General features: G+C 37.9%; 10 protein-coding genes across 12 annotated transcripts; 7 read left to right on the top strand and 3 right to left on the bottom strand.

Annotated features, from left to right (window-relative positions):
• The first annotated feature begins 1,102 nt into the window (after nucleotides 1–1,102).
• LOC17894964 (peptidyl-prolyl cis-trans isomerase CYP26-2, chloroplastic) lies at nucleotides 1,103–2,529 on the top strand. Of its 2 annotated transcripts, none has more exons than XM_006302304.2 (3): nucleotides 1,103–1,486; nucleotides 1,573–2,147; nucleotides 2,232–2,529. In XM_006302304.2, exons 1-3 carry the CDS (start codon nucleotides 1,214–1,216, stop codon nucleotides 2,344–2,346), a joined length of 963 nt encoding a protein of 320 aa, XP_006302366.2. In that variant the 5' UTR covers nucleotides 1,103–1,213; the 3' UTR covers nucleotides 2,347–2,529. The 2 variants fall into 2 exon arrangements, with proteins under 2 accessions (XP_006302366.2, XP_023643307.1); XM_023787539.1 differs by having other exon boundaries at nucleotides 1,403–1,486; nucleotides 1,622–2,147.
• Nucleotides 2,530–3,314: 785 nt separating this feature from the next.
• On the bottom strand, nucleotides 3,315–4,075 carry LOC17894051. The gene has a single exon (XM_006301338.2). It carries the CDS (start codon nucleotides 4,065–4,067, stop codon nucleotides 3,489–3,491), a length of 579 nt encoding a protein of 192 aa, XP_006301400.2. The 5' UTR covers nucleotides 4,068–4,075; the 3' UTR covers nucleotides 3,315–3,488.
• Nucleotides 4,076–4,527: 452 nt separating this feature from the next.
• On the top strand, nucleotides 4,528–6,100 carry LOC17894628 (60S ribosomal protein L6-3). Its single transcript, XM_006300272.2, has 4 exons — nucleotides 4,528–4,875; nucleotides 5,126–5,232; nucleotides 5,363–5,544; nucleotides 5,759–6,100. The coding sequence occupies exons 1-4, from the start codon at nucleotides 4,619–4,621 to the stop codon at nucleotides 5,912–5,914; spliced, it is 702 nt and encodes a 233-aa protein (XP_006300334.1). The 5' UTR covers nucleotides 4,528–4,618; the 3' UTR covers nucleotides 5,915–6,100.
• Nucleotides 5,993–6,987, bottom strand: LOC17895195 (tetraspanin-17). Its single transcript, XM_023788205.1, is given in 3 exon segments — nucleotides 5,993–6,461; nucleotides 6,540–6,905; nucleotides 6,907–6,987. Coding segments are annotated over 3 exon segments (747 nt in total). The 3' UTR covers nucleotides 5,993–6,161.
• Nucleotides 6,988–7,211: 224 nt separating this feature from the next.
• LOC17894344 (2-isopropylmalate synthase 2, chloroplastic) lies at nucleotides 7,212–10,938 on the bottom strand. 2 transcript variants are annotated; one of them, XM_023788092.1, is made up of 12 exons: nucleotides 10,126–10,933; nucleotides 9,539–9,752; nucleotides 9,385–9,465; nucleotides 9,201–9,293; nucleotides 9,023–9,109; nucleotides 8,645–8,745; nucleotides 8,529–8,562; nucleotides 8,377–8,451; nucleotides 8,186–8,269; nucleotides 7,963–8,097; nucleotides 7,730–7,875; nucleotides 7,212–7,618 (listed from the first exon to the last, which is right to left on the bottom strand). In XM_023788092.1, the coding sequence occupies exons 1-12, from the start codon at nucleotides 10,824–10,826 to the stop codon at nucleotides 7,480–7,482; spliced, it is 1,890 nt and encodes a 629-aa protein (XP_023643860.1). In that variant the 5' UTR covers nucleotides 10,827–10,933; the 3' UTR covers nucleotides 7,212–7,479. The 2 variants fall into 2 exon arrangements, with proteins under 2 accessions (XP_023643860.1, XP_023643861.1); XM_023788093.1 differs by lacking the exons at nucleotides 7,212–7,618; nucleotides 7,730–7,875 and having other exon boundaries at nucleotides 8,002–8,097; nucleotides 8,186–8,271; nucleotides 8,378–8,451; nucleotides 10,126–10,938.
• Nucleotides 10,939–11,194: 256 nt separating this feature from the next.
• Nucleotides 11,195–14,023, top strand: LOC111832036 (enolase 1, chloroplastic). The gene is made up of 7 exons (XM_023788199.1): nucleotides 11,195–11,641; nucleotides 12,000–12,307; nucleotides 12,514–12,668; nucleotides 12,802–13,119; nucleotides 13,228–13,374; nucleotides 13,441–13,491; nucleotides 13,713–14,023. Exons 1-7 carry the CDS (start codon nucleotides 11,250–11,252, stop codon nucleotides 13,776–13,778), a joined length of 1,437 nt encoding a protein of 478 aa, XP_023643967.1. The 5' UTR covers nucleotides 11,195–11,249; the 3' UTR covers nucleotides 13,779–14,023.
• Nucleotides 14,024–15,443: 1,420 nt separating this feature from the next.
• LOC17896456 (protein STRICTOSIDINE SYNTHASE-LIKE 12) lies at nucleotides 15,444–17,678 on the top strand. The gene is made up of 3 exons (XM_023788333.1): nucleotides 15,444–15,716; nucleotides 16,486–16,755; nucleotides 17,022–17,678. The coding sequence occupies exons 1-3, from the start codon at nucleotides 15,478–15,480 to the stop codon at nucleotides 17,530–17,532; spliced, it is 1,020 nt and encodes a 339-aa protein (XP_023644101.1). The 5' UTR covers nucleotides 15,444–15,477; the 3' UTR covers nucleotides 17,533–17,678.
• Nucleotides 17,679–18,601: 923 nt separating this feature from the next.
• Nucleotides 18,602–20,405, top strand: LOC111828550 (protein STRICTOSIDINE SYNTHASE-LIKE 12-like). Its single transcript, XM_023787841.1, has 3 exons — nucleotides 18,602–18,942; nucleotides 19,233–19,502; nucleotides 19,748–20,405. Exons 1-3 carry the CDS (start codon nucleotides 18,710–18,712, stop codon nucleotides 20,223–20,225), a joined length of 981 nt encoding a protein of 326 aa, XP_023643609.1. The 5' UTR covers nucleotides 18,602–18,709; the 3' UTR covers nucleotides 20,226–20,405.
• Nucleotides 20,406–21,082: 677 nt separating this feature from the next.
• Nucleotides 21,083–23,287, top strand: LOC17895532 (protein STRICTOSIDINE SYNTHASE-LIKE 11). The gene is made up of 3 exons (XM_023787764.1): nucleotides 21,083–21,385; nucleotides 22,309–22,578; nucleotides 22,681–23,287. Exons 1-3 carry the CDS (start codon nucleotides 21,144–21,146, stop codon nucleotides 23,156–23,158), a joined length of 990 nt encoding a protein of 329 aa, XP_023643532.1. The 5' UTR covers nucleotides 21,083–21,143; the 3' UTR covers nucleotides 23,159–23,287.
• A 1,274-nt stretch (nucleotides 23,288–24,561) lies between these two features.
• Nucleotides 24,562–25,868, top strand: LOC17894992 (protein STRICTOSIDINE SYNTHASE-LIKE 12). Its single transcript, XM_023787440.1, has 3 exons — nucleotides 24,562–24,807; nucleotides 24,914–25,183; nucleotides 25,277–25,868. Exons 1-3 carry the CDS (start codon nucleotides 24,563–24,565, stop codon nucleotides 25,746–25,748), a joined length of 987 nt encoding a protein of 328 aa, XP_023643208.1. The 5' UTR covers nucleotide 24,562; the 3' UTR covers nucleotides 25,749–25,868.
• The last annotated feature ends 45 nt before the right edge of the window (nucleotides 25,869–25,913 follow it).

Genomic DNA, 25,913 nt, shown 5'->3' with positions numbered 1-25,913 from the left:
TCTGAATCAAAATACCCACAAACATGGAAAGAAACGAATTAGTATAACTTTGACAAAAAAAAACAAAAATTAGAAAGAGAGCCGTTTTGTTGATTAGTATAACTTTCCTACTTTATAATTTTCAACGGTTAGACTAATTAACAACAACTCATTATTTGCTTACTAAACTGATCAGATAACACAGTATACTCAATTAGCTCATTCATTACTACCTACTACTACTCACTAGACAGACGACTTGCAGTTGCAGTGTCCAATGAGCCCGTCACTACAAAAGACATGCAAGTACTGTTCCGATATATATATACACGTACGTACGATAATATGTAGCATCGTAAGTGTAGTAAAACAAACAATACGTTCCACGATTTTATCCACGGCCAGCCTGGTTTCTCGGAGGCTAAATGAAGAGAAAATTAGATGGACTCCTCTTAAAACATGATGCTCCAACTTATTATCTCTTGTAATGTTTATCTCACGTAATTAAGCCTGAACTAATAATGATCTTTTCTTTTCTTTTGTACTTTGTAGTTATTGTTTTGGCCCTGATCGACCATAATTACTTTTTTTTTTAAAACAGAGTTTTATGCAAAGCGAAAAAGTTGACCTAATTAAAAAAAAATTATTATTTGGCATCTTCCGTGCGAGATAAATAGTACTAGCAAATAGCAAATAGCAACTGTGAAGCAACATACCGAGGCTTATTTGGAGGCTTATTTGTCGATCAAATAAAACACAACCAAAGCGACTTCAATTTTGTTTTTATTCAGAATATTACAAGAGTAATAGGTAGATGCAACAATGCACTTGCAAGTGATTTTCCAAAAAGCTACCAAACTCTTTGACATAACTAACAGACTAACAGTTCAGTTCTTCCAACTAACCGCCATAGACCACAGTGGAGTAGTAATCTGAGTCTCTTACTTGGTTGACCGGAGTATCAAGTATAACTTCTAATGGTCATGGGCTTTGTATTGGGCCTTAGTTTGGGAAGAATAATAAATTGAGGAAGTTTTGATATAAATAAAGGAATCTGATTTGGTTATTACGTTTGTGTGCCATGAAATGGTCATGTATATATATATATATGGCTGGCTCACTTTCAATTCCTTATCCAGGAAATCCAGTTTCACTATCTAATGTATCTTCCTCCACCAATGACATTGTTATTAACAAACGGATTCACTCATATTCATCATCAGCTAGACAAAATATGATGCTCCGCAATGCAAAACTGTTGTCCCCTTCCGCTAAGTTTCAACCGTCCTCTATAGAGCCACCGCAGAACAGCCGGAGAACCACCGTCGGAACGTCTCCGTCGTCTTTGGAACGAAACTGCAAATTATCACGACGGAATCTAAGTAAATCCTCGTTACTTCTACTCCTCGGTACTCAAACAGCTCTGACGCCATTGCTCGACTTCTCCAAAGCTCAAGCAGCAGATACACCTATTAATAATCCCAATCCCACAAATTGCGTAGACAGAGTAAGGAAAATGTTGATTTCAGTTTCAATTTTTCTCATTCTTTTCGATTTATACTTTAAATTTTCGATTTCTTCCCCAAAATTAAGGTTCCGACTAAGAAAGCGTTCATTGATGTATCGATCGATGGAGAACCAGTGGGAAGGATCATAATCGGATTATACGGAGACGATGTGCCGGCGGGAGCAGCTAGATTCAGCAGCATAGTGAGCGGGAAAGCCGGGATAAGTTACCGGAGAAAAGAGTTCGTGAAGATCATGCCAGGCTACGTCCAGCACGGCGGGATCAGATCGTACGGCGTTGACGCCGAGCGAGCCACCGCCGCGGTCGGGAGTCTACAGAACTTAATCGAAGAGTGGGAGAGAGGGAGAAGAGGAGAGATATGTAACGAGAATAGGGCGGGAAGTGTAGGGATAGTGGTGAGGGATCCGTCGAAGCCGCCGCCGAAGACGAAGCTTGTGGCGAGGAATGGGAAGTTTGTGGTGGAGGAAGAGGTTAACGCCGTGGGACCAAACGGAACGGAGTTTGTAATAACGGCTGTGGATTCGCCGGAGCTGGAGGACTCGGTGTTGGTCATTGGCAAGGTTTTGGAAGGAATGGGAGTTGTGGACAAGATTAGACAAGTTAAGACTGTTAGGGATAACACTTCTTCTCCTTATTTCAGGTACACATTATTATTGACCCTTGGATTTGAATTGTGTTTTTCTTTTTTGAGATCAAGGGTTAAGATTGTGGTTCTTGTGAATAGGGTGGCTAAAGTGATCGGAGATAAGAGAGCCGTGGTGGCGGAGAGAGGTTTTAATCGGCCTTATTCAAAGGTTGTAGTTACCAGTTGTGGTTTGATAGAGTCACAGTCTCTATGATGAGCTCATGTTCTACGCAGGGTTCTTTTTTTTTTTTTTTTCTTTTTTCTCAACTCAACAAACTGCTCCAATCGTTCAGCACATCGGAAAATTGCAGCCATGGTTGTTGGCGGAACTATATATGTAGTATATATTATCAAATGAGAAATTATAAGCGTGATAAGAAATTGTTGTCTTTGGCCATAGCATATTGCCATATTCAACAGTCTGCTTCAATCGTTCAACATTGTTTAAACCACATAGAAAGTTGCAGCCATGGTTGTTGTTATTGGAACTATATTATCATATAAGCGTGTGACGAGAAATCAAACCACATGGAAAGTTGCAGCCATGGTTGTCCTTGTCTTTACATTCTCCATAGAGGCATAGACCATTCAATTGGATTGCTGGGGCTGGATTGGATATTGAAAAACTTAAGGATTATTTCCAACAACTTCCAATATGAATCCATGTTATGTGACATAACAACATTACACATACACAAAAACATTGTCTTTTGGTCCGCAATAAAAGCCCAATATGACCCTAAAGCCCACGACGAGCCCACGCTATCCCTATCTTCTTCTGCGACACTCCCGCATCCAACATTCTCAGCCCGAAAATCTATTGATTCTCTTGTCGACAGATAGAAAAGAACTATGCCGGCGAAGCAGAGGACACCTAAGGTCAACAGGCCGTGGATGCAGCTTCGATCAAAGCCATTGAAGCAGTTCCAGAGTTAGAGATTTACCTTGGTGCAAGGTTTTCACTGAAACAAGGAATGAAGCCCCATGTGCTTGTTTTCTAGGTTTCATAACCTTTTTCTGAGGTTTCTAGAGTATCTGTCTCCTGAAATTTTACACTCTAAAGGGTTGGTTCTGTTCTCACCCATTGGCCAGACACAAATTTTTGGCTGCTGCTATCTGGATTTTTGTTCTACATATGGATAATCTATCAATCTTGTTTTTGAATGTGTGCGATCTTAAATCAATGAAAAACAGTTCAAATCAAGTAATCGTTAAGAAATGATAAAACTCGTGATAAGGTAACGAGATGTGTTTGAAGAATTGAAAAAACCATTTCGATGATGCTAATAGTTAGCTTACATTTTACTTCGGATGTTGATACTCTTATTACTAGTCTAACACACACACGCACCAAGATCAAGCTGGAGGTGCTTCTAGACGAGCTTGATCATTATCTTTAGGTGTTTCTTTACCAGCACAATCAGCAACTTTAGCTCCGGCCTCAACATCTCCGGCCAAACACCTTCTCCATCTTCGCCTCAGCCATCCTAAAATCCCACCACTCTTAATCATCTCCAACGGATTGACTTCAGCCACCGAAACAGTACTCTGGCGGCGCCGTGCGCATATACGACCCAAGAAGCAGGAGAGAACTGCAAGAACGACGAGAACAGAGATGACTGCGAAGAAGGGTCCAATGGAGCCGGAGGAGTAATGGTTTGGAGCGTTTGGTGCTGCAATTAGATTGGCATTGGTAGCTGCAGGTTCGAGCTCATTTCCTCCTAATTGCTGTTGCGTTTGTTGTTGGGTAGGAAACAACGACGAGCTGCTGCTACTACTAGCCATAGCTATTAAATGTAATGATGTTTTTTGGTTCTTGGACTCTTTAGTTATGGTATATCTGGGACTGGGAGTGATATATAGAGGCATGTGCACATGAACATTGGTCTTTTTTAAGAGCTTTTGAGCCGACCAATGTTTGTTGAAGAACGACATGTAAAGGTGAATAAAAGGGAGAAATCCTCATCAGCTTCATCAAAAGCTTCTCAACTTATAATAGTAAAGATATATATATGATCCATTGCACTCTTAGAGGTGAAGCAAACGTTGACTTTTGTAGTTTGATCTGATTTTACAAAGATTTACTTTAGTTTAGAAGTCATTATACTATTGATTAAAAGTTATAAAAATACCAGAATTTTACATTATTGATGTAAGTTCCAAAATACACAGCTATTATTTGTTTTAAATTTGTGAGTTTGAGTTTGAGTTTGAGTTTTGAGTGTTTCTTTGTGTAAAATCAAAGTTTATGGTTACCAAGAAATTAAACAAAAACAGTACCAATTAAGAAATCAAATCCTATTATTGTATGTCACGGTCCACATTAAAAGCCCGATCTAATTCAAGCCCACGAGTTTGGTAAAATTCAATTAGGGATTCTTTGTCTTCAAGACTTCAACTGTACCTATCCTCCGCCTCAACTCTCCCTCCCCCCTTCACTACTCTCAGCCGGGAAAAATTCTTGATTCATCTCGACAGAGAGAACCATGCCGGCAAAACAGAGGACGCCGAAGGTGAACAGAAACCCTGATCTGATCAGGGGAGTTGGAAAATACTCGAGATCCCAGATGTACCATAAGAGGGGTTTGTGGGCAGTCAAGGCCAAGAATGGAGGCGTTTTCCCCCGCCACGATGCTAAATCAAAGGTCGATGCTCCGGCGGAGAAGCCACCGAAGTTCTATCCAGCTGAAGATGTTAAGAAACCTCTTGCTAACAGGCGCACGCCAAAACCTACCAAGCTCAGGTACTTTAGCTGTTGATACACTGTATCCTAGCTCGACACAGTTTCTTCTATGTGTTTGGTTGATTTGCTGAAAGGGTTATATGTGAGATTTGAATATCTGCCGGAAAGGTGACAAATTTGTGCATCATTTGTCTCATGGTATTTTTTGGAGAATTTGTGGAAATGCATTGGTTTATGAAGATTACAATGTTCTCTGCCTTGATTTGGTTACGCCATTTGACAAGTGGGGTTAATAATATTTGAATTGTAGATCAAGCATCACACCAGGGACTGTGCTGATCATCCTTGCTGGTAGGTTCAAGGGCAAGAGAGTTGTTTTTCTGAAGCAACTTCCCTCTGGTTTGCTTCTTGTGACCGGTGAGTTTTATCTTCATCTGCTCTCTTGATTGCCACAGTCTATTCTCCATTTGGACAACTCTCATCCACTATATTTTCGTATGTCTTTTGTTTGGATCTCAAGTTTTCCTCTTCTGTTATTGATCTTCAGGACCTTTCAAGATCAATGGTGTTCCTTTAAGGTGTGTTAACCAGGCCTATGTGATCGGCACTTCCACTAAGGTTGACATTTCTGGAGTCACCCTTGATAAATTCGATGATAAGTACTTTGGCAAGGTTGCTGAGAAGAAAAAGAAGAAGGGAGAAGGAGAGTTCTTTGAGGCTGACAAAGAGGTATAATAATCATTGGAAAGTTACAATAATCATTGCTTGATCAGAAAGAGGTTTTATATCGCATTTTAAATTGAACGCCAATTCATGTTGATTATTACAGTCTGTTCCAGAAGAATGGACAACATGAAAGTTTCTCTTCCTTGTCGTTGTTGACCAAAATTGAAATCATATGCTTGACTTAACATCTTTTTTTTTTTTTTTTTAACTATCACAGGAGAAGAAGGATATCCCACAAGGGAAGAAAGATGACCAGAAAGCCGTGGATGCATCTTTGATCAAAGCCATTGAAGCAGTTCCAGAGTTGAAGATTTACCTCGGAGCAAGGTTTTCATTGAAACAAGGAATGAAGCCCCATGAGCTTCTTTTCTAGGTTTCATAACCTTTTTTGAGTCTTCAGAGTATCTGTCTCCCGAAGTGTTTCACCTTCTTAATGGTTGTTTTGTTCTTGTTCACTGATCAGAAACATCAAATTTTTGTCTTATACCTTCTATATTTTCTGTTTTTACATATGGATAAACTACTGAACTTTTTTTCAATAGAGACTTAAATTATGTTATAGCTGCTATGAACTCAAACAAACGTATCAGATACCAAAATCATCCACCGATTCTATTAGTTCAACTGTAAGAGCCTAGATAATCTTCGGTTTGATGGATAGTCTCCTTGAGAAACCAAGCCATGGCAAGACTGATGCAGGAAAGGACTAGAGTACGATAAAGAAACATTGAGAGGTATTTCCATTGATGAACAATGGCTTTTAAGATGCTTAGTTGGCAGCCTTTGCAATCCAAACAATAATCATAAGAACAGTTGTCTGGAACTTGGTTCCGTTCATACTGATGTTTCCAGCTCCACTCGCCTGGCTTGTCAAACATCGTCACGGTCTCACATCCTACCGGTTGTGCACAGCAATACTTCTGCATATGTATAGCATGTTAGTTTAGTTTCATATTAGTAACATGTCTTTTATTAATAGTAAACAGTTCAAAACTTACCCAAACATTGCTGTTTTTGCTGGCATTGAAATTACAGTCATGGTTGTGAATGATACACGAGGTCACCTTCTTAAACTTCTCCTTCGAGACCAGCCGGCCAAGTAACTATGGCAGGGTGCGGTTGTCCTCGGCCGGATTCTTAGGGATGCCAAAAGCGGTGTTGTAAAGAAAACATTTGATTGAAAAAGAAGATACAATGATCATGACCACAACCATGCCGTAGAAGAAAATATTGAAAAGAAGTTTGGAGCGGCAACATATTCCGTATAGACCGAGCTGCGGAATCAACAGAAGAAACAGACCAATGAACACAAACTGGCCTGAGGTTTCTTGGATGCAAGAAGACACTGTCCTTCTTTGATATAAGACCTGTTCCCATCATTGTGAGGCCTGTAGATATCAAGATTATTGTCGTCATTGTTAGAAATCCAGATAGCACTTCCAACATTTTTTCCCAATTCGGTGAACACGAAGCCTCTTAACTTCGAGAAAATTTGTTATTTGAGGTTCTCTTTATGAACCAAGGAAATGAATACGTAAGAAAATAAACTTTTCTAGCGAAGTTGGTTTCTGTTGTCTTTGGTTTGTTTGTTGGAAGGAAATGAATTAGAATTTAAATCTTGTCTTAGTTTAGTTTATGAGGAAATTAAGATTGTTAAATGATTTTTCCCGTTGTGGCAAATGACGAACTATATATAGAAATGTTGTTCTGTTTCAATGCTAACTTAACCAAATCCCAGGTTTTGACAGCATTTGCTACTTACTGTATATGACTCTTCTTTTATGTCATAACTATTCCAGAAAACCAAAGCCAACACTCATCTTCTTATACATTTAGTACCATTTTCTTTAACGCTAATAAATTAGAAAGCTTTTACTCACCTAGTACAAAAGAAAAGTGTAAACTCTAAATTGTGATTGATCTGAGATTTTGCAGGTTTCAGACAGGGACGTCACTTGCCTCCGAAGATATTTTTCTCAAAGTAGAGGAGTGTTCTTTGAAACCCAACATTTTGTTCAAAGCTCCAACATAAGCTTTAACGCTTGATACTACAATGTCCATCCCTGCTCCGGTTCCACTGTAAGAACACAAACTCAGGGAGACAGAATAATTATTGCTATTCTTTTCTTTAGTTTCAGTTGCTAGAATAGTTTCAACAAGGATGATGAAGAAGATAAAGTGAATTTACCTAAAAGTTCTTTCAACAGATTCACCAGTTATGGCGTTTGTTGATGAGTAGTAGTTGCCTCCGCGGATTAGAACCCGTGTGCTCGCAATAGCATCAATACCTTCTGTTACTGCATTCATCGAGTACTCAAGTAGAGTCGCGGGTTCCTGAATATGAAATCCAATGATCAGCATTAGATAAGTACTCATTGATATTAATACGTATATAACCCTCAATCCTAGCGGAAGAAGTACCTTAACGATAAGATCAACTGCCTTATAAGCTGCATCTACAGGTCCAGTTCCAATAGAACAAGCTACATGCTCTTTGCCATCGGAATCCGAAAGTTTTACCGTTGATGTTGAGAGACCGAGAGTTCCACAAGTTATCTACATTCCCAACTTCGATAATCAGAATTAGAATTGACTGAAGAAGAAAATAGAGAGAGAGAAAACAAATCCAAGCTCCAGTTTTCACCTGTATGTCCAAAAGTTTCCATACTGCCTCTGGCTGAAACACTTCATCAGATACTAAAGCTATTAAGTCTGCATCGGTAACTCTCTGGATCACCAAATAACAAAGACAATCAAGAGACATTATGCAAAACCTCCACAACACTGAAAAATATTGAAACAGCAAAAACCTGATTCCCCCAAGGTTTTTACTACCTTTTTTTGCTCTGCGACAGCTTTGAAACGCCAAAAAAGGTTGCTGAGCTGACCATCATCCAGGACATAACCGAGCTGGAAAGGTAAAAAATGATGAGAAAACATTATCTTACTAAGATGGTGACAGTGAGTACGGATAAGGGGACATGTACCTCATTCAAACGGTCTTTCAGTGCGTGACGCCCACTGGATACGATAAATAATAAGCATTAGTTTAAACAAGACAAGCGCATCTGGAATAACAGTCTGAACAACAAGTTTGCCATACCTGAGCTTTCCTAATACAATACCAGCTTCATTTGATCGCTCGAGTCCAATCTCTTCGGGGCTCATAATTTCATATGTACCCTTGTGCTTCAGCATTCCATCCTAAATAGAGTGCATGAATTATGACCAAAAAACAATAATGAACAAAGTTATGCAGATGATTGAAAGGGTAAATATACATGTCATGAGTTATGAACCAAATTATTACACCAATTCTTCTCACTGAGAGACTAAGCAAAATGCTATAAGGGTAAGTTATACCTTGCAAGAATTAAAATATCAGACTAGGAGAGTTACATTTCTCCCGTTTAATGTCAATGAAGCAGACTTTAGTCACAAAAACAATAAGAATAGCATCAACTACGTTTCATTAACTAACCTGATGAATACCACTTTCGTGTGCAAAGGCGTTTGCTCCTACAATAGCCTTATGGGGCTGCGTTTGCATACCAGTGTACTCTTCAACCTGAGCAAATGACAGTAGACCTCAAAAAGGAAAATCTCCAAAAAGTTCCCCCTTTTATGTGAAAAAGTAGAATGAAGTTCAAAATGTGTACCATCTTGCTTGTCATTACAATGTGCCGGGTATCGATTCCAGTAAACAGGCCTCCTAATACATGATCTCCTCGGCATTTTATGGCCATGACAACCTATAAAGTTAGAATGAAATATTAAAAAATATTAAGTATTTAAAATGCAGCTATGAAAAGGAAGCTACTTGAAGAGGTTGTAATATCTGACCTCTTCTAATGAAGCGTTTCCAGCTCTTTCGCCAATTCCATTGATCGTCACTTCCACTTGTCTTGCACCGGAATGTGCACCCTGAATTCAGAACACATGTAAGTAACAATTTGTAACAGCTAATCTCATAAAATGGAAACAAAAATTGACATACAGATAGAGTGTTGGCAGTGGAGAGTCCAAGATCATTTTGACAATGTGTAGAGATTATAACATTCTGGATCCCAGGAGTATTAGCTTTAATATCAGCAATCAACTGACCAAACTCACTAGGCAAGGTTATACCAACAGTGTCAGGTATGTTGAGAGTTGTAGCTCCAGCTTTTATCACTTCACCAAGAATCTCGTACAAATACTCTCTCTCCGATCTGAACACCAAGTGACATTTTTTACAATTTTAAGTTTCAAAAGTTGTTAATAGCCACTATCGAAAGAGCATCAAAACATCAAAATTTTTACTATCGAATCCTTAAAAAAGCACATTCCACGACGACACTTCACAACAAAATTCTAGGCAGCAATCAAAATAAATAGAATCTACACAATGCACTGAAATGTTGTAGCAAAAGTATGAATCTTTTAACACAAAGTGGTACAACGATATTAGGCATTTCAAAAACAGAGAATCAAATTCCAAATTGGGAAACGTTTTCTGAAGTGCAAAACTTGAGTCAATGTAAAAGTTTTCTTCTTTTGTTTATTTCTTCTCACAGCCCAAAAGAATCAATAAAAAATTATTACCTTCCAGCATCTTCAGGACTAAATTCAACATCTTGACAACCCAAGCTCCTGGCAAATCCAACCATATTCCGAGCTATCTCAATAACCTCTTCTTTGCTCTTCTTCAACTTATACTTCAAATGAATATCACTAGTTGCAATAAACGTATGAATCCTGGGCCGTTTAGCATACTTCACAGCCTCCCAAGCCGTCTCTATATCCTTCTTGTTACATCTCGAGAGCCCACAGATAACAGGGACATAGCCATTTTCGTCCATGGTATTGCCAACAGTCTCCGCTATGGTCTTCACAGCCTCGAAATCGTCTTTCGAAGCAGCGGGGAACCCAGCTTCAATGATGTCGACTCCGAGCTTGGCTAACTGACGAGCGATATCGAGCTTTTCCTTGGACGTTAGCGTAGCTCCGGGAGACTGTTCGCCGTCTCTGAGAGTCGTGTCGAAGATTCTGACGTAATTAGGGTCTGAAATGCGATTAGGGATGTAATCAGGACGAAGCCGAGGAGTATGAGGTGGTAGAGGATAAGAACCGGAGATTGAGCACGAGACACGGAACTTCGCGGCGGTGCAAAGGGAGACAGCATGGTGGTTGTCTGATCGGAGATGAATAGATGAAATTGGTGAGGAAGAGGAGGATGATAAGGCGGGAATTGAAGGTACAGAGATATATGGTGAATTAGTGGTTCTGAGGATCGAAGACGCCATTGCAGTTAAATACCTTAAGCTAGTGATCAGAGAGATATATAATGTATTTATACTGTATATGATATTCTCCTGGCGGCGACGGCGCAGTGTCTGGTTACTGTTTATTTGCTTCTTTTTTTGTTGTTGTCGACATACTATTTATTTGCTTGTGAATGAATGAAATATCTGAATATTCTTATTTTGTTTTATTTGAAAATTTTTGAACCGAAACCAAACCATTGAATTCTATTAACCGGAAAATCTAAAGGAAATTGAACCGGTTTAATTTCTGGTCGTACTTTTGACTCCTTAGTTTTCATCGCCTGCACCAACCCTCAAAAGGTCGTTTTTCAAATTATAAAACTCCATTTTTATTCTCAGCTCCTCCATTTTAGTCAAAACAATAGGCGAAGGAACCAGAGAGTGCCTTTTGAGCTTTCGTGAATGGCTTCGACTACAAAACCTCACCATCTCCAGAGATCTTTCATCTCTCCGTCGCGTCTTACCGGCCAGAGATATTTGGAATCTGCCGCTCCCTCATGCCTGAGATTCCGCCGCAGCGGTGTGCAATGCTCGGTGGTGGCCAAGGAGAGTAGAGTGAAAGGAGTGAAGGCGAGACAGATTATTGATAGTAGAGGGAACCCGACGGTGGAGGTTGATCTGATTACCGATGATCTGTATCGTTCGGCTGTTCCTAGTGGTGCATCGACCGGGATCTACGAAGCGCTCGAGCTTAGAGATGGTGACAAGAGCGTCTATGGGGGTAAAGGTGTATTACAGGCTATTAAAAATATCAATGAGCTTGTCGCTCCGAAACTCATCGGAGTTGACGTTAGGTGAGAATAAGATTTTGTTTTAGAATCCAAATGGACATATAAAAGTTGTGATTTTGGAGTTGTTATGCTTTGTTTAGAATATTTTGTGTCATTTTTTTCTGCAGTCTTTGACTTGGTTTCAAATCGTTAGTTTCCCTTGACTTAATCAGCTGTTTGATTCATAAGTTTGGATGCATGACTGCTGAATTTGGAATCTAGTAGAGGTTATTGAACTTGTTTGTGGAATGTAGCTTTGATTTTGATTCATACTATTTAGTGTTGAAGTAGGTGTCATTCTTGACTTGTTCTGTTTGTGATTTTTGCTTCTGAACCGTTGGGATACTTGTGTGTAATATGTTTACCTTCTTTTTCCTTCAAGGAACCAAGCTGATGTCGATGCCCTTATGCTGGAACTTGATGGGACCCCAAACAAGTCAAAGCTCGGGGCTAATGCGATATTAGGAGTATCACTGAGCGTTTGCAGGGCAGGTGCTGGAGCTAAAGGAGTGCCTTTGTACAAACATATCCAGGAAATATCGGGAACAAAGGAGCTTGTCATGCCAGTTCCTGCTTTCAATGTGATCAATGGAGGCAGTCATGCTGGGAATAGTTTGGCTATGCAAGAGTTTATGATACTACCTGTAGGAGCAACCTCATTCTCTGAGGCCTTCCAGATGGGAAGTGAAGGTCAGTTACTGATATTTTAGTCTAACCTGCTTGAATTTGATTTTAAGTTTGCATTGATGTCAGATATAAAAAAATTGAAAAGCTGTGATAAACACCTTCCTATTATGTCTTTCTCTTTTGGTTTCCATCTTCTTCTTGTTGTTTTGATTATAACAAAGCATTTATCTTCTGAAAGTACTGCATATAATTTACATTGTTGATTACAGTTTATCATACACTGAAGGGGATAATCAAAACTAAGTACGGTCAAGATGCTTGTAATGTCGGAGATGAAGGAGGATTTGCTCCAAATGTTCAAGATAACAGAGAGGGACTAGTTCTGCTCATAGATGCAATTGAAAAAGCCGGTTACACTGGAAAGGTAGCCAAGTTCCCCTTTTAAATGCATATTTATTTATTTCACATGATCAAATTGCTACTGAGTCTTCTGTGTTCCATTAAACAACAGCATCTGTGTAATGTTGCATCACTCACGTAGTTTAATGCATTTGCAGATCAAAATAGGAATGGATGTCGCTGCATCAGAGTTTTTTACGAAAGATGGTAGATACGATTTGAATTTCAAGAAACAGCCAAACGATGGAGCTCATGTTCTATCAGCTGAGAGTCTTGCTGACCTCTACAGAGATTTCATCAAGGATTTCCCAATTGTCTCTATCGAAGATCCTTTTGACCAAGATGATTGGAGCTCATGGGCTTCATTGCAATCCTCTGTGGATATCCAACTCGTGGGGGATGACTTGTTGGTCACTAACCCTAAGAGGATAGCTGAAGCTATTAAGAAAAAGTCTTGCAATGCTCTTCTCTTGAAGGTAAAAAAAAAACTATAGTTATTCATTATCTTCCTGCTGACCTCAATTCTCTAGATCATTTATCAAACCCATGAAATTCATTTTGCTTGTAATTCATGTGTGTCACAGGTTAACCAGATTGGGACAGTGACCGAGTCAATCCAAGCAGCACTTGACTCAAAAGCTGCAGGTTGGGGTGTGATGGTTAGTCACAGGAGTGGCGAGACAGAGGATAACTTCATAGCAGATCTTTCTGTTGGTTTAGCAAGCGGACAGGTACATTACATTATCTAAACATGTCCACATCGTAGAGTGTTGGCTAACCATTCCCTGTTTTTGTAGATCAAAACTGGTGCTCCGTGCCGAAGTGAACGATTGTCAAAATACAACCAGGTAATTAACTAATATCCAAACTTATGCTGCAACTAAATAACCACGAATTGAGCCTTGATACATGAAATGATTGAATGTGTGTTTGTTAGATTTTACACTTTTGAGTTGGTAGAAACTGTGTAGTAAAACTGATAAAAACAAACACAACTTGGTAGTTTAATTCTGAGGTGGTAATAAGAGAGAGTAACTCATAATGTGAGTTTGATTTATCTCCGTTGCAGCTTCTCCGTATCGAAGAGGAACTCGGCAATGTGCGCTACGCTGGTGAAGCCTTCAGATCACCATGAGAAAGTTGAAGAAGGCAACTCATTGGCTTTGCTTACACGATTAGGTAAAAACCAAATGAGTTCTTCCAGTATTAGCCTTTTGTAAGCTGTCTCTGAAAATTATTAGAAAGAAAACAAATAATAGAAACAGCTTTTCCACATAGTTTTGTGTTGTAATGTGATTGATACTGATGTGAACATGGATCGACCAGTCATATTTCAGATTAATCAGATAACCCGAGTTTGCCATTATCTTTGGTCCATTATATGATGAGTTTATTGTTACTAAGTTCCAATGACTTTTATGGTTGAATATTGAAATTCTGGTCACAGCTGAGATAAAGAAAATTAGTACAGTTATAACTCTCTCGTTCAACGTACATAAACGTTGGCATGATTCATTCAGCTACGCGAAACAAATACAAGTCACGATTTTTTTTTTTTTTTGCGTTTATTATGTTAAAAATGAAATAAATATGGTTTAGTTACAACTTACAAATACACAACGAAATAAATAACAATAAATTATTTTATTTTTCATTTTACATTTTCTAAATAATGTATCAAATGGTATTGTAGAAAAGCCTATAATGGTAACAATTAAGACTTAGACCAGAAACGAATGATCTGAAGCATGTGAAAGAAGGTTCTCTCCAACCAGTTTGCTTTTTGTATATTTTTGTGGCAAAGTCGAGAATAACACGTAATGGCCTCAAATCTCAATAGGACAACAAAAGGGTCACGTGGAAGTTGTATTCCGTGTTCAAATTTGATTTTGATTTGCATAATAATCAAAGGCATTAACAATAACTCATGATAACATAATCCTTTTTTCCTTAACCATATCGAATTTCTTTTGATGACATACAGTCCATACGACTACAAGTACAAACAATTGAGAAAAGTAATTAACATAAACTGGTTAGTAATTGTGAAACAAAATAACCCCACCAACTATATTCAGAAAAAAAAAACCAACTATATTCAGAAAAAAAAGAGTGGGTACCATATCTTTTGGTGGCCAAAATGATTTGATAGCAACCAGTATGTAGCAGTATGTAGCAGTAGTAGCCATCCTTATATAAATTGCAAATAAAGACTCCAAAACCCCAAAAGAGAATACAAAATCTACTATACAATCTTGAATTTGAAATGCACACACGTCATATAAATGATAACCCTTTCAATATCGTATATAATTTAGGTAAGGCTTTAAGTATAGTAATTAACGTCTGAAGCATGTCTTTATTTCTTGTGTAAATTTAATCAACTGCTCCTTGGAATTACGCTTGTCTCTTTCATGGACTTGTGTGATTGATTACCTACTTCTAAATCCTAATCAAATCTTAGACACAAACACACGAGTACATAAAATTTACAATCTTTTAGACTAGGCGTCTTTTGACCCATTAACTTTACGTACGTAAGTCTACCTCAATAGGATCTTCCCTACCGGCAATGAACGTGGCTTGCTACTATTTGACATTTTTTTGCCATGTGCAAAAAACCTCTTCCAGAACACAACAACTGTAGATCTCTCTATTACTTAAAAACTTTAAAATAATCAGACGAGCGTAACGTGTGCCGTCGACTTAATTCACGAATTAAGAAAGCTTGATAAAATATAGTTTACATTAAAAAAATCAAACCTATAAATAGACATACGACATGATACCGATATACCAAAGTCTCATTTTGAGAATTAATTAGAAACGGTCCGATGACGTCGTTTTACTCCATTATTTCTCTTCTTCTTCTTCTTCTCTCTCTTTCGTCTGCGGTTATCTCCGATGATGCGTCCTTTCAGAAACTTCCGGTGCCGGAAACTAGGTCAGGACCTGAAGCTTTCGCCTTTGATTCCACCGGAAAAGGATTCTACACCGGAGTCTCCGGTGGTAAAATCCTCAAGTGGCTCCCCGAGACAGGTTATGTCAATTTTGCCCAGATCACTGAATCCTCGTAAGTCTTTTCTTCTCTATTCTTTAATTTGCATCTTCAAGATTATAAGTTTATAACCTTTGATGATTATATATATTTTTCTTTTGAAATTGGACTTTAATATCATTACTAGTTAACTCATTAGTCTCGTTTCTTTGTGATCATTGCCTTCGCAAATCTTTATAATTATTAATTTTTCTTTTATGGCTGCAATTTGGATACAATGGAATTACAAGTGATCAGACAAACTTGTGTTAGCATACTTGTTCTTGTTTCGAATACACGAAGATGAATAAAATCAACTTAATATGCTTGTTACATGTGTTGCGTGTCCCAAGAAAACAAAAAAGCAATTGGGATAATAGATGATAATAATTTAATTTTGTCCACTAGTCAAAATTATGGGTTTGAATGATTAGGATTATTTAGGAGATATATAGGAACTCCATGAAGTGGGACGAGTGGACGAAACGTAGTTCCTCGGTTTTATCGGCAGACGTTAGCAATATATGTCATATACCGATTAGGTGACCAATACGCACCTCAGTCTTTACAATATACACACACTCACACACACGCTTCCACGTTAAAAATGTCAAAACTGGCGTACGCACTTACGCAAATGTAGTCTAGAGACTAGGATTGCTAACAAAATTATGTTTCTTTTTTTTTTGTTGCATTAATCACAAATAATTTTATAAGAAGTCTTATATATATGGTTAATTTGTTTTTTTTTTTTAAATAATAATAATAATAATGGATTGGTTTGATTTGGTTGTGATTACTTTAGGAACTCTTCATGGTGTGATGGAAATATTGGAACGGCTTTAGCCGGACGATGTGGTCGACCGGCAGGGATAGCGTTCAACGAGAAAACAGGTGATCTCTACGTCGCCGATGCTCCGTTGGGTCTTCACGTTATTTCTCCCGCCGGTGGTTTGGCCACAAAGATCGCCGACAGTGTTGACGGAAAGCCCTTCAAGTTTCTTGATGGTCTTGACGTTGATCCCACTACTGGTGTCGTCTACTTCACTTCCTTCAGCTCACGCTTCACCCCTATGTAACGTTTCTATCTTCTTCGACTTGACATAGATTTCTTGTTTACTTTATAAACGAAAAACAAAAATAATACTGTCAATATATATTTAAATGGCAACAGAAAAATACTTCTATCAAACTGTTTCGTTAGTTTTTCAAAATTTTAGTATGATTTCAAAAGTATTTTAGTATGCTTATATATTGACAACAAAATCGTACTAAATTAGTTACCTATTATTGACTTCATTTTAGTATGCTTATATTTGTATTATTGGTACGTATATGCAGCCAAGTGTTGATTGCATTGGGATTGAAGGACGCAACTGGAAAGCTCTACAAATACGACCCATCAACCAAAGTCGTGTCTGTATTGATGGAAGGCCTAAGTGGTTCAGCCGGGTGTGCAGTGAGCTCAGATGGTTCGTTCGTGCTGGTTAGTCAGTTCACGAAGAGTAACATCAAGAGGTATTGGATCAAGGGACCCAAAGCTGGTTCGTCTGAAGACTTCACAAACTCAGTCTCAAACCCTGACAATATCAAAAGAATTGGTTCTACTGGAAACTTTTGGGTCGCTTCCGTCGTGAACAAGATCATCGTGCCTACGAACCCATCAGCAGTTAAAGTCAACTCTGATGGTGAAGTGCTTCAGACAATTCCACTCAAAGACAAATTTGGTGACACTTTGCTTAGCGAAGTCAACGAGTTCGAAGGCAATCTATATATCGGAACCCTCACCGGACCATTTGCTGGAATACTTAAGCTAGAAAATAAAAGTGAAGGTTCTTGTCCTGTCACTTAGAATCTCTCGTTTTAATGCAGCAGGTGTTTACAAACATATGAGAGCGTTATATTTATACCTGAATTATGAATGTTCAAATTAAGGTCATCAGAACCTTATAGTGGTTTTATTTTTATGTTACTAAATATATATTGTTACACGACCGACTGGTTTATTCATTCACACGGACCGATCAAAATGGTTTATTCACACAAAGACGATCAAGCATTAAATAAACCGGTACGAAGACATACGTTCACACTCCTAACGGATATGACATTTGCTCAAGCTCAAGGGTCAAGTAATTGCACTAAATATTACAGTCGACTCGCTAAAATATGACGTAGCCGGTCTTCTAAATTCAAAGTCCGACCACTCAAAACGTGATCGTCCGGGTCCATATTAACTCATGAACGCTCTTCCAACCTAGAAACTGAAGGGAATCATACCCCCAAACGTCGAAAGGTGGCAAGTTCAGCTAATTATACGAATATTACATTAGTCGGTAAAATGAAACATTTCGTTGTACATGTTACAAAATTTGATAATTGCCGAACGAATTTTTTTTGGATCAGAATTTTCTAAACAATATCTGAAATCTGAATATTGACAAAATTATCAATAAGATAAGAAAATCCAAAATCGTCAGTGACCAGATTGGGAGATTCTAGCTATAACAATATTGTATATTGCTATTTTTGTTTATCGGGGATTATGTTTCTGTTTATTTCTTTCCTTTTATTTGTGATATCCTTTCTTAATTATTTTCTAAAATCATAAAACGAATCATTCTAAGAATCTTGTCTAATATCTCATACAATCATTCATACTACTAATCTGATTTGTTACTATACATAAACCCCAACATTAATTCACTCATTCAGCCTGTAATGTGGATTGCAATTATTTAGACTTTTATGATCCACAAGGGCTTAAAATGCTGTCAAATCCCCCCCAAAAAAATTAAAAAAAAAGAAGAAGAAACAATCCATTTATTTACGGAACAATAGATATCTTTCTTTATTTGTTGGTCAGCGACTCTCAAAAGAAGAAGAAATCTCTATTTTTTTTCTTCTTGAATCTCTATTTGCCTTATTTTCAAAATCAGACCTATAAATATACACACGTTTAGAGATTCGTATACTAACTTTAGGATTCATAGATTTGTTGATAAATCGACTAATTAAGATTTACGATAATGGCTTCGTTTGTCTTTGTGATCTCTCTTCTTCTTCTCTCTCTTTCTTCGGCTGTTTTCTCCGATGACGCGTCTTTCCAGAAACTTCCGGTGCCCGGAAAGAGGTCAGGCCCTGAATCTTTCGCTTTTGACCCCACCGGCAAAGGTTTCTACACCGGTGTCTCCGGTGGTAAAATCCTCAAGTGGACTCCCGAGAAGGGTTACGTCGATTTTGCCCAGATCACCGAATCCTCGTAAGTTTCTTGGGATCTCCAAGATCATATTAACCTCTTTTTTTTTAATATCTGATTATGCTTCCTGTGCAAGGAATCTTTTTCCTTGATAAAATATTTGTATATATGATAATAAAAGTCTGAATTGTTACATAATGTTTTTCTTAATAACAAAATATTTTGTCAGCTCTGTGATTTTATTAGACAAGAAATCACCATGTCCAAATTTCGAATCCCTTGTCATGACAAGAACTGTCAATGACTTTTTTACTCGTTATAAGTCCTGCATTTAATTGGTTTCATAACTTTAGGAACTCGGGATGGTGCAAGGGAGCACTAGGAACCGCTTTCGCCGGAAAGTGCGGCCGACCAGCTGGAATAGCCTTGAACAGCAAAACAGGCGATCTCTACGTCGCCGATGCTCCTTTGGGTCTTCACGTTATCTCTCCCGCCGGAGGTTTGGCCACAAAGCTCGCCGACAGTGTTGACGGAAAGCCCTTCAAGTTTCTAGACGGTCTTGACGTTGATCCCACCACCGGCGTCGTCTACTTCACTTCCTTCAGCTCCAAGTTTGGCCCCCGGTATGTATTATATATTTCCTATCAATATTATATATACTATAACTCAAACATGTACACCTCCAGGCTCCAGCTATGAACGAGTAGTTGTTGTAGACAGGAAATATATAGTACAAATCACAAATATAAAGTTACAAGTTATTTCTAGATTTAATATTTAATCATATGAATAAGTAATTAGCTTGTAATAATATCTGTTACTAAATATATGTGTGTACTAAATAATTCTTGGTTTATGGATGATGCAGCGAAGTTTTAATAGCAGTGGGATTAAAAGACGCGAGCGGAAAACTCTTCAAATACGACCCAGCGACCAAAGCCGTGAGTCAGTTAATGGAAGGTTTAAGTGGTGCGGCTGGTTGCTCCGTCAGCTCAGATGGTTCGTTCGTGCTAGTCAGCGAGTTCATCAAGAGTAACATTAAGAGATACTGGATCAAAGGACCCAAAGCTGGAACTATGGAAGACTTCTCAAATCTTGTCTCGAACCCCGACAACATCAGAAGAGCAAGTTCTAACGGAGATTTCTGGGTCGCCTCCGTCGTGAACAAGGTCGTCGTGCCTACCGACCCTAAGGCGGTCAAGATAGACTCTAACGGAAAAGTGCTTCAGACCATTTCTCTCAAGAATGAGTTCGGGAACACTTTGCTTAGTGAAGTCAACGAGCACAACGGCCATCTTTACATCGGAACTCTCACTGGACCTTTTGCCGGAATCATGAAACTTTAAATTGGTTTATTAGCCATAAGGTTGTTTGGTGATTACCATTTTTGAAATCATCTTAAAAGTTGTCTTCTTCATTAAACTATAATAAAAGGTATATATAATATCACCTCAAATTTCCTGCCTTGTAATATGGGTGATGACACTTTCTATTTTTTTTAAGGCTTGGTCATCCTTTTTGTTTCCTCCCTTGGTTTTACTTAACAACGACGAAAAAAAGAAAGAAAGAAGAAGATATGTACATATATTAAAAATTATACTTAAGCACAAATATGATCTAGAATTTGAAAAACATACACGTTAAATACATTGACTTTTTATATAACACGTTACATACACACAATTCTTATACCAATAAAGTAATATACTAGAAAATGCGGCCGAAATATATAGGTACATTCGTATTGACCATTTCAGTGTCATAAAGTTCCAAGGTGTGAATGGTGTGATTTAAAAAGATGATGTGCGGTGCTGTACATTGAGAAGTTTATTTTACACACTATCGCCATTTATAAATGTATATCTGATTTACGCACACCTTACATAAATAATTATTTTTTTTCTTTTTTTTTTTATATGCATGGATGCAATATGAAGAAGCAATGCGATTGTTTCGGCTACCGCATTTAGAAGTATATTACAAAAATAAATGTTGACATATTTTGTTATCGTTTCAATCAATTGCTCTTAAAGATAATGTGGTATCTTTCATCATTAATCTTCTTCTAATCAATAGTAGTAAAATTAACACAATCTAGGCGTATTTACTTCTTGATATTCAATTGATTACTAATTTTAGTTTGATTTCTTTCTATAAATACTGTCCCTTGTCTCAACTTTGGAAATACAAAAATAAATCTATAAATATACATACGGATAACACAGGTTGATAACAAAAACACGCACAACCAAAGAAGAAACATTATGAGGTCGTTTGTCTCCGTGATGATATCTCTTCTTCTTCTACTTCTCTCATTTTCTTCGTTTGTTCACTCAGACAATCAATCTTTTCAAAAACTTCCGGTGCCGGGGAACAGGACAGGACCTGAAGCTTTCGCCTTTGATTCCACCGGAAAAGGATTCTACACTGGAGTCTCCGGTGGTAAAATCCTCAAGTGGCTTCCAGGGAAAGGTTATGTCGATTTTGCACACATCACCAACTCTTCGTAAGTTTCCACTTTCCAATATCATAGCTAGCCTTTTTTATACAATCATTTTTCTTTGTCTTTTTTTTTTTTAATGATATCAAGAGTATGATACGGACTTACCAAATCCGTAGCAAGATTTAACTTCTCATATCTATTTTGGGTAAAAGTAACCTTAACTTTTAATGTCTGCATAAGATAACGAAGTAAAAATTAAAACTCGAAATCAGATCTGACACGAGGTACACACTGAGAAATATTTGTTGTCAAAATACGAACCTCAGAGTCAATCATGTAATGATCCCCGATTCAGATCTGATACGAGATACAAATACATTGAGAAAACTTTGTTGTCATGGTACGAACTTCAGTGACGATCATGTTATGGGCTTTAGTTACTATTCAGAAATAATTGCAACCTACTTTTCTTTTTGGTAGGCTGCTGAAACTTAAAACTTTTAATTAATACATCCATTGAAGGATATTTATCTCCTTTTTCAAATCAGCCAATTTTTTAGAAAAAATTGTAGAATAATAAATAAATTTGAAAATTAGTATAAGTGGAGAAACTATCGAAACTATGGACAAAAGTGATTTAGTAATCCTAATTACATAACCCTAAAAGAAACACATGCACGATAAGGACTACATGATGATTGGCTCAATTTGGCTGTGTTGTAATTTTCTTTCATCTATTGGATAACGTTCAGCAAAACAAAGTGTCCTTTTGCGGTATAATTAACATTAAATCTTTCTAAACATGCACACGCCTCCCCGACTATAAAGTCAAAACTAACAATTAGACAAATACGTGTTGAGCTAATATAATGAGCTATACATATATCCACTCCATATTTAACTATGTATCATGTATGCTTTTAAAAAAAATATATATTCCGTTTGCTTTAAATAATAATTATCTAAATCAATTTGATTGATTTTAGAACGTCGTCTTTGTGCGACGGAGCACTTGCAACCGCTAACGCAGAAAAATGTGGTCGCCCGGCGGGAATAGCTTTCAACGGCAAAACAGGTGACCTTTACGTTGCCGATGCTCCGTTGGGTCTCCACGTCATCTCTCGCGGCGGCGGTTTGGCCAAGAAGATCGCCGACAGCGTTGACGGGAAGCCCTTCTTGTTTCTCGACGGTCTCGACATTGATCCCACTACCGGTGTCGTCTATTTCACTTCCTTCAGCTCAGCTTTTGGCCCTCGGTAAATATAATTAACACATATTATATACTATACTAGTTATTAATTGAGAAAAATATTTAGACTAGTTAATTATACTAATTACATTGGTTATGATGCATATAGCGATGTATTGAAAGCAGTGGCATCAAAAGACTCGACGGGGAAGCTTTTCAGATACGATCCATCAAAAAAGGTCGTGAATGTATTGATGGAAGGTCTAAGTGGCTCAGCCGGATGTGCGGTTAGCTCAGACGGCTCGTTCGTGCTGGTTAGTCAGTTCACAAAAAGTAACATCAAGAGGTATTGGATCAAAGGATCTAAAGCTGGCTCTTCTGAAGACTTCACCAACTCGGTCTCGAACCCTGACAATATCAAGAGAATCGGTTCTTCTGGAAACTTTTGGGTTGCTTCGGTCGTGAACTCAGCCACCGGACCCACGAACCCTTCGGCGGTTAAGGTTAGTTCTGATGGCAAAGTGCTTCAGACCATTCCTCTTAAAGATAAGTTTGGGGATACTTTGGTCAGCGAGGTTAACGAATTCAAAGGAAAGCTTTATATTGGCGCTTTGTTTGGTCCTTTCGCCGGGATTCTTAAGGTTTAGAGTGAACATTATGACATTAGTTTGGGTTTTTAGAAATAAAGTGATTGTGTCGAAATAAAGTCTTCACGGATAAATGTATCTCGTCAATGTTGATTATGTTCAAATAAAGTTGATTTTTATTTTTTTAAAGATGGTTACAAATTTCAAGACAAAGAGTTGTTTAAAAAAAAAAAAATTGTTATGTTCTGTGCATCACGTTTGGGTCATATTTATAGAAATCCTCACAATTATTAGTTTATTTATAAAATTATAGAGTTTTTGGGGGAAATCATATACACATATTACTTTTGTTGGATGCAATTCCTTCAAAAATTTTCAGGAAAATAAAAATCTTTGTACTTAAAAAAATAAAATAACAACAATCTTTATTTCTGCATGGTCAACCGGACGACTACGCACCCTGCTTCAGCTGCTACATTCACATGTAAATGACGAAAAATATATATATATATATATATGCAAATTACTAACTTTAGTTTGATTTGTTCCTCTAGCTATAATACATTTTTTTGGGTCAACTTCTTGAACAGTGGACTGTGAATACAAAATATGTTTAAAAAAATAAAAGGAGGTTTGGAAAAGGTACTAAAATCAATTCTACAAGTATACATACAGATTAGATCGGACTCATTGTAATAACAAGAGACTATAACAAAAACCACAACCAAGAAACGTTATGACTTCGTTTGTCTCCCTGGTTTCTGTTGTTCGTCGTCGTCGGTTTTCTCAGACGATATATAATTATATATAAGTCGTTTCAGAAACTCCAAGTGCCGGGAATGAGGTCGATCGTGTTATGATCTTTGGCTAAAGTGCTTCAGACCATTACCCTAAAAGATAGTTTTGGATATATGAAGGTAACGAAAAGGGACAGCTTTACATAGGAACTCTTTTGGTCCTTTCGACGGGTTCCTTAAGCTTTAGAGTAACATTAGTTTGGGTTTCCCAATTCGATGTACGTTAATGCTGATTATGTCCAAAAACGATGTCAAAAAGGATAATTACAAAATAGTACTGTACTAGTACTATGTGAAGTGTGAACGTTACAGTCGTTTAAGAAATAGGTTTAAAAGAAAAGAACAATGACAACGATTGTTATTCCTTCTTATTAAGATCAAACTTAGCTGGAAAGCTGGTCGGGTTCACGTGAGAATGAGACAAATAAAATGGTAGACGCAACTTTTTTCTTAGGAACAACGAATCGCTAATTTAATTAGCCTATTTTATAGAAAAAAGACAAAAATCTTGTGACTCAAGTCAAAAAGAGCATCTATACTATTACTAATCAAGAACCAGTCGATAACCACCATTAATTAACCAGCCGGTTGATAATTTAATCAAACCATATGCTTGTATAAAAAAACTGGTATTGCTATGTTTCATGTGATGCATCAAAGAATCAGAATGTTGCAAACACATAGAGTTTCCATTCTCTGCTTTTTGCTCATTCTCTTCTCATCTCATTCCCTTGTCTCGGCTCTCCAAACCTTCCAGAAGATTCCGCTGCCACAGCGAATCACCGGACCCGAAGCTTTCGCATTCGATTCTCACGGTGGAGGACCTTATACAGGAGTCTCCGGTGGCAAGATTCTGAAATACCAAGGACCAACACTTGGCTTTACAGAGTTCGCTTATATTTTACCAATCGCGTATGTTTTTCTGTCCAATATACAATTATACATGATGCATACAGCAATGCTGTAACAGCATACACATATTTAGTAATAATAACTCTCAAATGTCTCTAATTCACAGGAACAAGTCACTATGTGAGAAAGCAGTTGGGACTTTTCTTGGTAGCATTTGTGGTAGACCCGTCGGTTTAGCTTTTAATGAGAAAACCGGAGATTTATACATAGCTGATGCATACTTGGGTTTGTATGTGGTTTCATACCGCGGTGGCCTAGCCAAACGCCTAGCCGATACCGCAGCCGGATATCCTTTCCGGTTCCTTGACGGTTTAGATGTAGATCCGGTGACTGGTATGGTTTACTTCACATCTTTCAGCACAAGATTTGGCCCCAGGTTAATTCAAACTTTTGTTGTAGTTTGATTTAGTTAGATCAATTTCTAAACCGGTAGAATATAGATGATACTAACTTATGTTTTGTTTTTCAGTGAACTTGTCTTGGCGGTTGCTGTAAAAGATACGACGGGGAGGCTCTTTAGGTACGATCCAAAGACTAAAACCGTCACCGTTTTGTTAAGCGGTTTGAGTGGCTCAGCGGGATGCGCTGTGAGCTCTGACGGAGGGTTTGTTCTTGTGGGAGAGTTTTTGAGGAATCGGATCTTGAGGTATTGGATCAAGGGTCCAAAAGCCAACACGTGGGACATTTTTGTACCCTCGATCCCTGGTCCGGACAACATAAGGAGAACAGACGGTGGAGATTTCTGGGTCGCATCAAACTCGGTGAAGCTTATAGTGCTACCCACGGAACCATCAGCTGTGAAAATCAGTTCCGACGGTGAGATTCTCCGGCGTATGCCCCTCGGAGAATATTACGGTGATACATTAGTAAGTGAAGTGAATGAATACAAAAACGTTGTTTACTTGGGAACACTCACGACCACTTTTGTTGGTACTTTGTAATGAAGGAAATCAATTATTAAGCTTCTGATTCTTTGAATCCAACACAATTATGAAAAAAAAATCAGTCAGACATCTTTTATAGAGGAGTACAAGATAAGACATTCATGAGCTTGTCCATAACTTAATAACGTGTTGCTTCACCTTCTTACCATCGTCTCCAAATAC

This window comes from Capsella rubella, unplaced genomic scaffold (assembly GCF_000375325.1).
Source record: "Capsella rubella cultivar Monte Gargano unplaced genomic scaffold, Caprub1_0 scaffold_2, whole genome shotgun sequence".
NCBI classification, from domain to species: domain Eukaryota; kingdom Viridiplantae; phylum Streptophyta; class Magnoliopsida; order Brassicales; family Brassicaceae; genus Capsella; species Capsella rubella.
This window is presented reverse-complemented; position numbering and strand designations above follow the sequence as displayed.

Excerpts from the sequence above, each read along its gene's own strand:
- LOC17894964 (XM_006302304.2), top strand. The coding sequence starts at position 1,214 with ATGATGCTCCGCAATGCAAAACTGTTGTCCCCTTCCGCTAAGTTTCAA. Across the intron at positions 1,487-1,572 it reads CCACAAATTGCGTAGACAGA|GTTCCGACTAAGAAAGCGTT; the intron begins GTAAGGAAAATG and ends CCCAAAATTAAG. Across the intron at positions 2,148-2,231 it reads ACTTCTTCTCCTTATTTCAG|GGTGGCTAAAGTGATCGGAG; the intron begins GTACACATTATT and ends TCTTGTGAATAG.
- LOC17894051 (XM_006301338.2), bottom strand. The coding sequence starts at position 4,067 with ATGTCGTTCTTCAACAAACATTGGTCGGCTCAAAAGCTCTTAAAAAAG.
- LOC17894628 (XM_006300272.2), top strand. The coding sequence starts at position 4,619 with ATGCCGGCAAAACAGAGGACGCCGAAGGTGAACAGAAACCCTGATCTG. Across the intron at positions 4,876-5,125 it reads CCAAAACCTACCAAGCTCAG|ATCAAGCATCACACCAGGGA; the intron begins GTACTTTAGCTG and ends TTTGAATTGTAG. Across the intron at positions 5,233-5,362 it reads TGGTTTGCTTCTTGTGACCG|GACCTTTCAAGATCAATGGT; the intron begins GTGAGTTTTATC and ends ATTGATCTTCAG.
- LOC17894344 (XM_023788092.1), bottom strand. The coding sequence starts at position 10,826 with ATGGCGTCTTCGATCCTCAGAACCACTAATTCACCATATATCTCTGTA. Across the intron at positions 8,563-8,644 it reads ATTGTATTAGGAAAGCTCAG|TGGGCGTCACGCACTGAAAG; the intron begins GTATGGCAAACT and ends TATCGTATCCAG. Across the intron at positions 7,619-7,729 it reads TCTGTTGAAAGAACTTTTAG|TGGAACCGGAGCAGGGATGG; the intron begins GTAAATTCACTT and ends GTGTTCTTACAG.
- LOC111832036 (XM_023788199.1), top strand. The coding sequence starts at position 11,250 with ATGGCTTCGACTACAAAACCTCACCATCTCCAGAGATCTTTCATCTCT. Across the intron at positions 13,120-13,227 it reads GCAATGCTCTTCTCTTGAAG|GTTAACCAGATTGGGACAGT; the intron begins GTAAAAAAAAAA and ends TGTGTGTCACAG. Across the intron at positions 13,375-13,440 it reads TTGGTTTAGCAAGCGGACAG|ATCAAAACTGGTGCTCCGTG; the intron begins GTACATTACATT and ends CTGTTTTTGTAG.
- LOC17896456 (XM_023788333.1), top strand. The coding sequence starts at position 15,478 with ATGACGTCGTTTTACTCCATTATTTCTCTTCTTCTTCTTCTTCTCTCT. Across the intron at positions 15,717-16,485 it reads GCCCAGATCACTGAATCCTC|GAACTCTTCATGGTGTGATG; the intron begins GTAAGTCTTTTC and ends TGATTACTTTAG. Across the intron at positions 16,756-17,021 it reads AGCTCACGCTTCACCCCTAT|CCAAGTGTTGATTGCATTGG; the intron begins GTAACGTTTCTA and ends ACGTATATGCAG.
- LOC111828550 (XM_023787841.1), top strand. The coding sequence starts at position 18,710 with ATGGCTTCGTTTGTCTTTGTGATCTCTCTTCTTCTTCTCTCTCTTTCT. Across the intron at positions 18,943-19,232 it reads GCCCAGATCACCGAATCCTC|GAACTCGGGATGGTGCAAGG; the intron begins GTAAGTTTCTTG and ends TCATAACTTTAG. Across the intron at positions 19,503-19,747 it reads AGCTCCAAGTTTGGCCCCCG|CGAAGTTTTAATAGCAGTGG; the intron begins GTATGTATTATA and ends TGGATGATGCAG.
- LOC17895532 (XM_023787764.1), top strand. The coding sequence starts at position 21,144 with ATGAGGTCGTTTGTCTCCGTGATGATATCTCTTCTTCTTCTACTTCTC. Across the intron at positions 21,386-22,308 it reads GCACACATCACCAACTCTTC|AACGTCGTCTTTGTGCGACG; the intron begins GTAAGTTTCCAC and ends GATTGATTTTAG. Across the intron at positions 22,579-22,680 it reads AGCTCAGCTTTTGGCCCTCG|CGATGTATTGAAAGCAGTGG; the intron begins GTAAATATAATT and ends TGATGCATATAG.
- LOC17894992 (XM_023787440.1), top strand. The coding sequence starts at position 24,563 with ATGTTGCAAACACATAGAGTTTCCATTCTCTGCTTTTTGCTCATTCTC. Across the intron at positions 24,808-24,913 it reads GCTTATATTTTACCAATCGC|GAACAAGTCACTATGTGAGA; the intron begins GTATGTTTTTCT and ends TCTAATTCACAG. Across the intron at positions 25,184-25,276 it reads AGCACAAGATTTGGCCCCAG|TGAACTTGTCTTGGCGGTTG; the intron begins GTTAATTCAAAC and ends TTTGTTTTTCAG.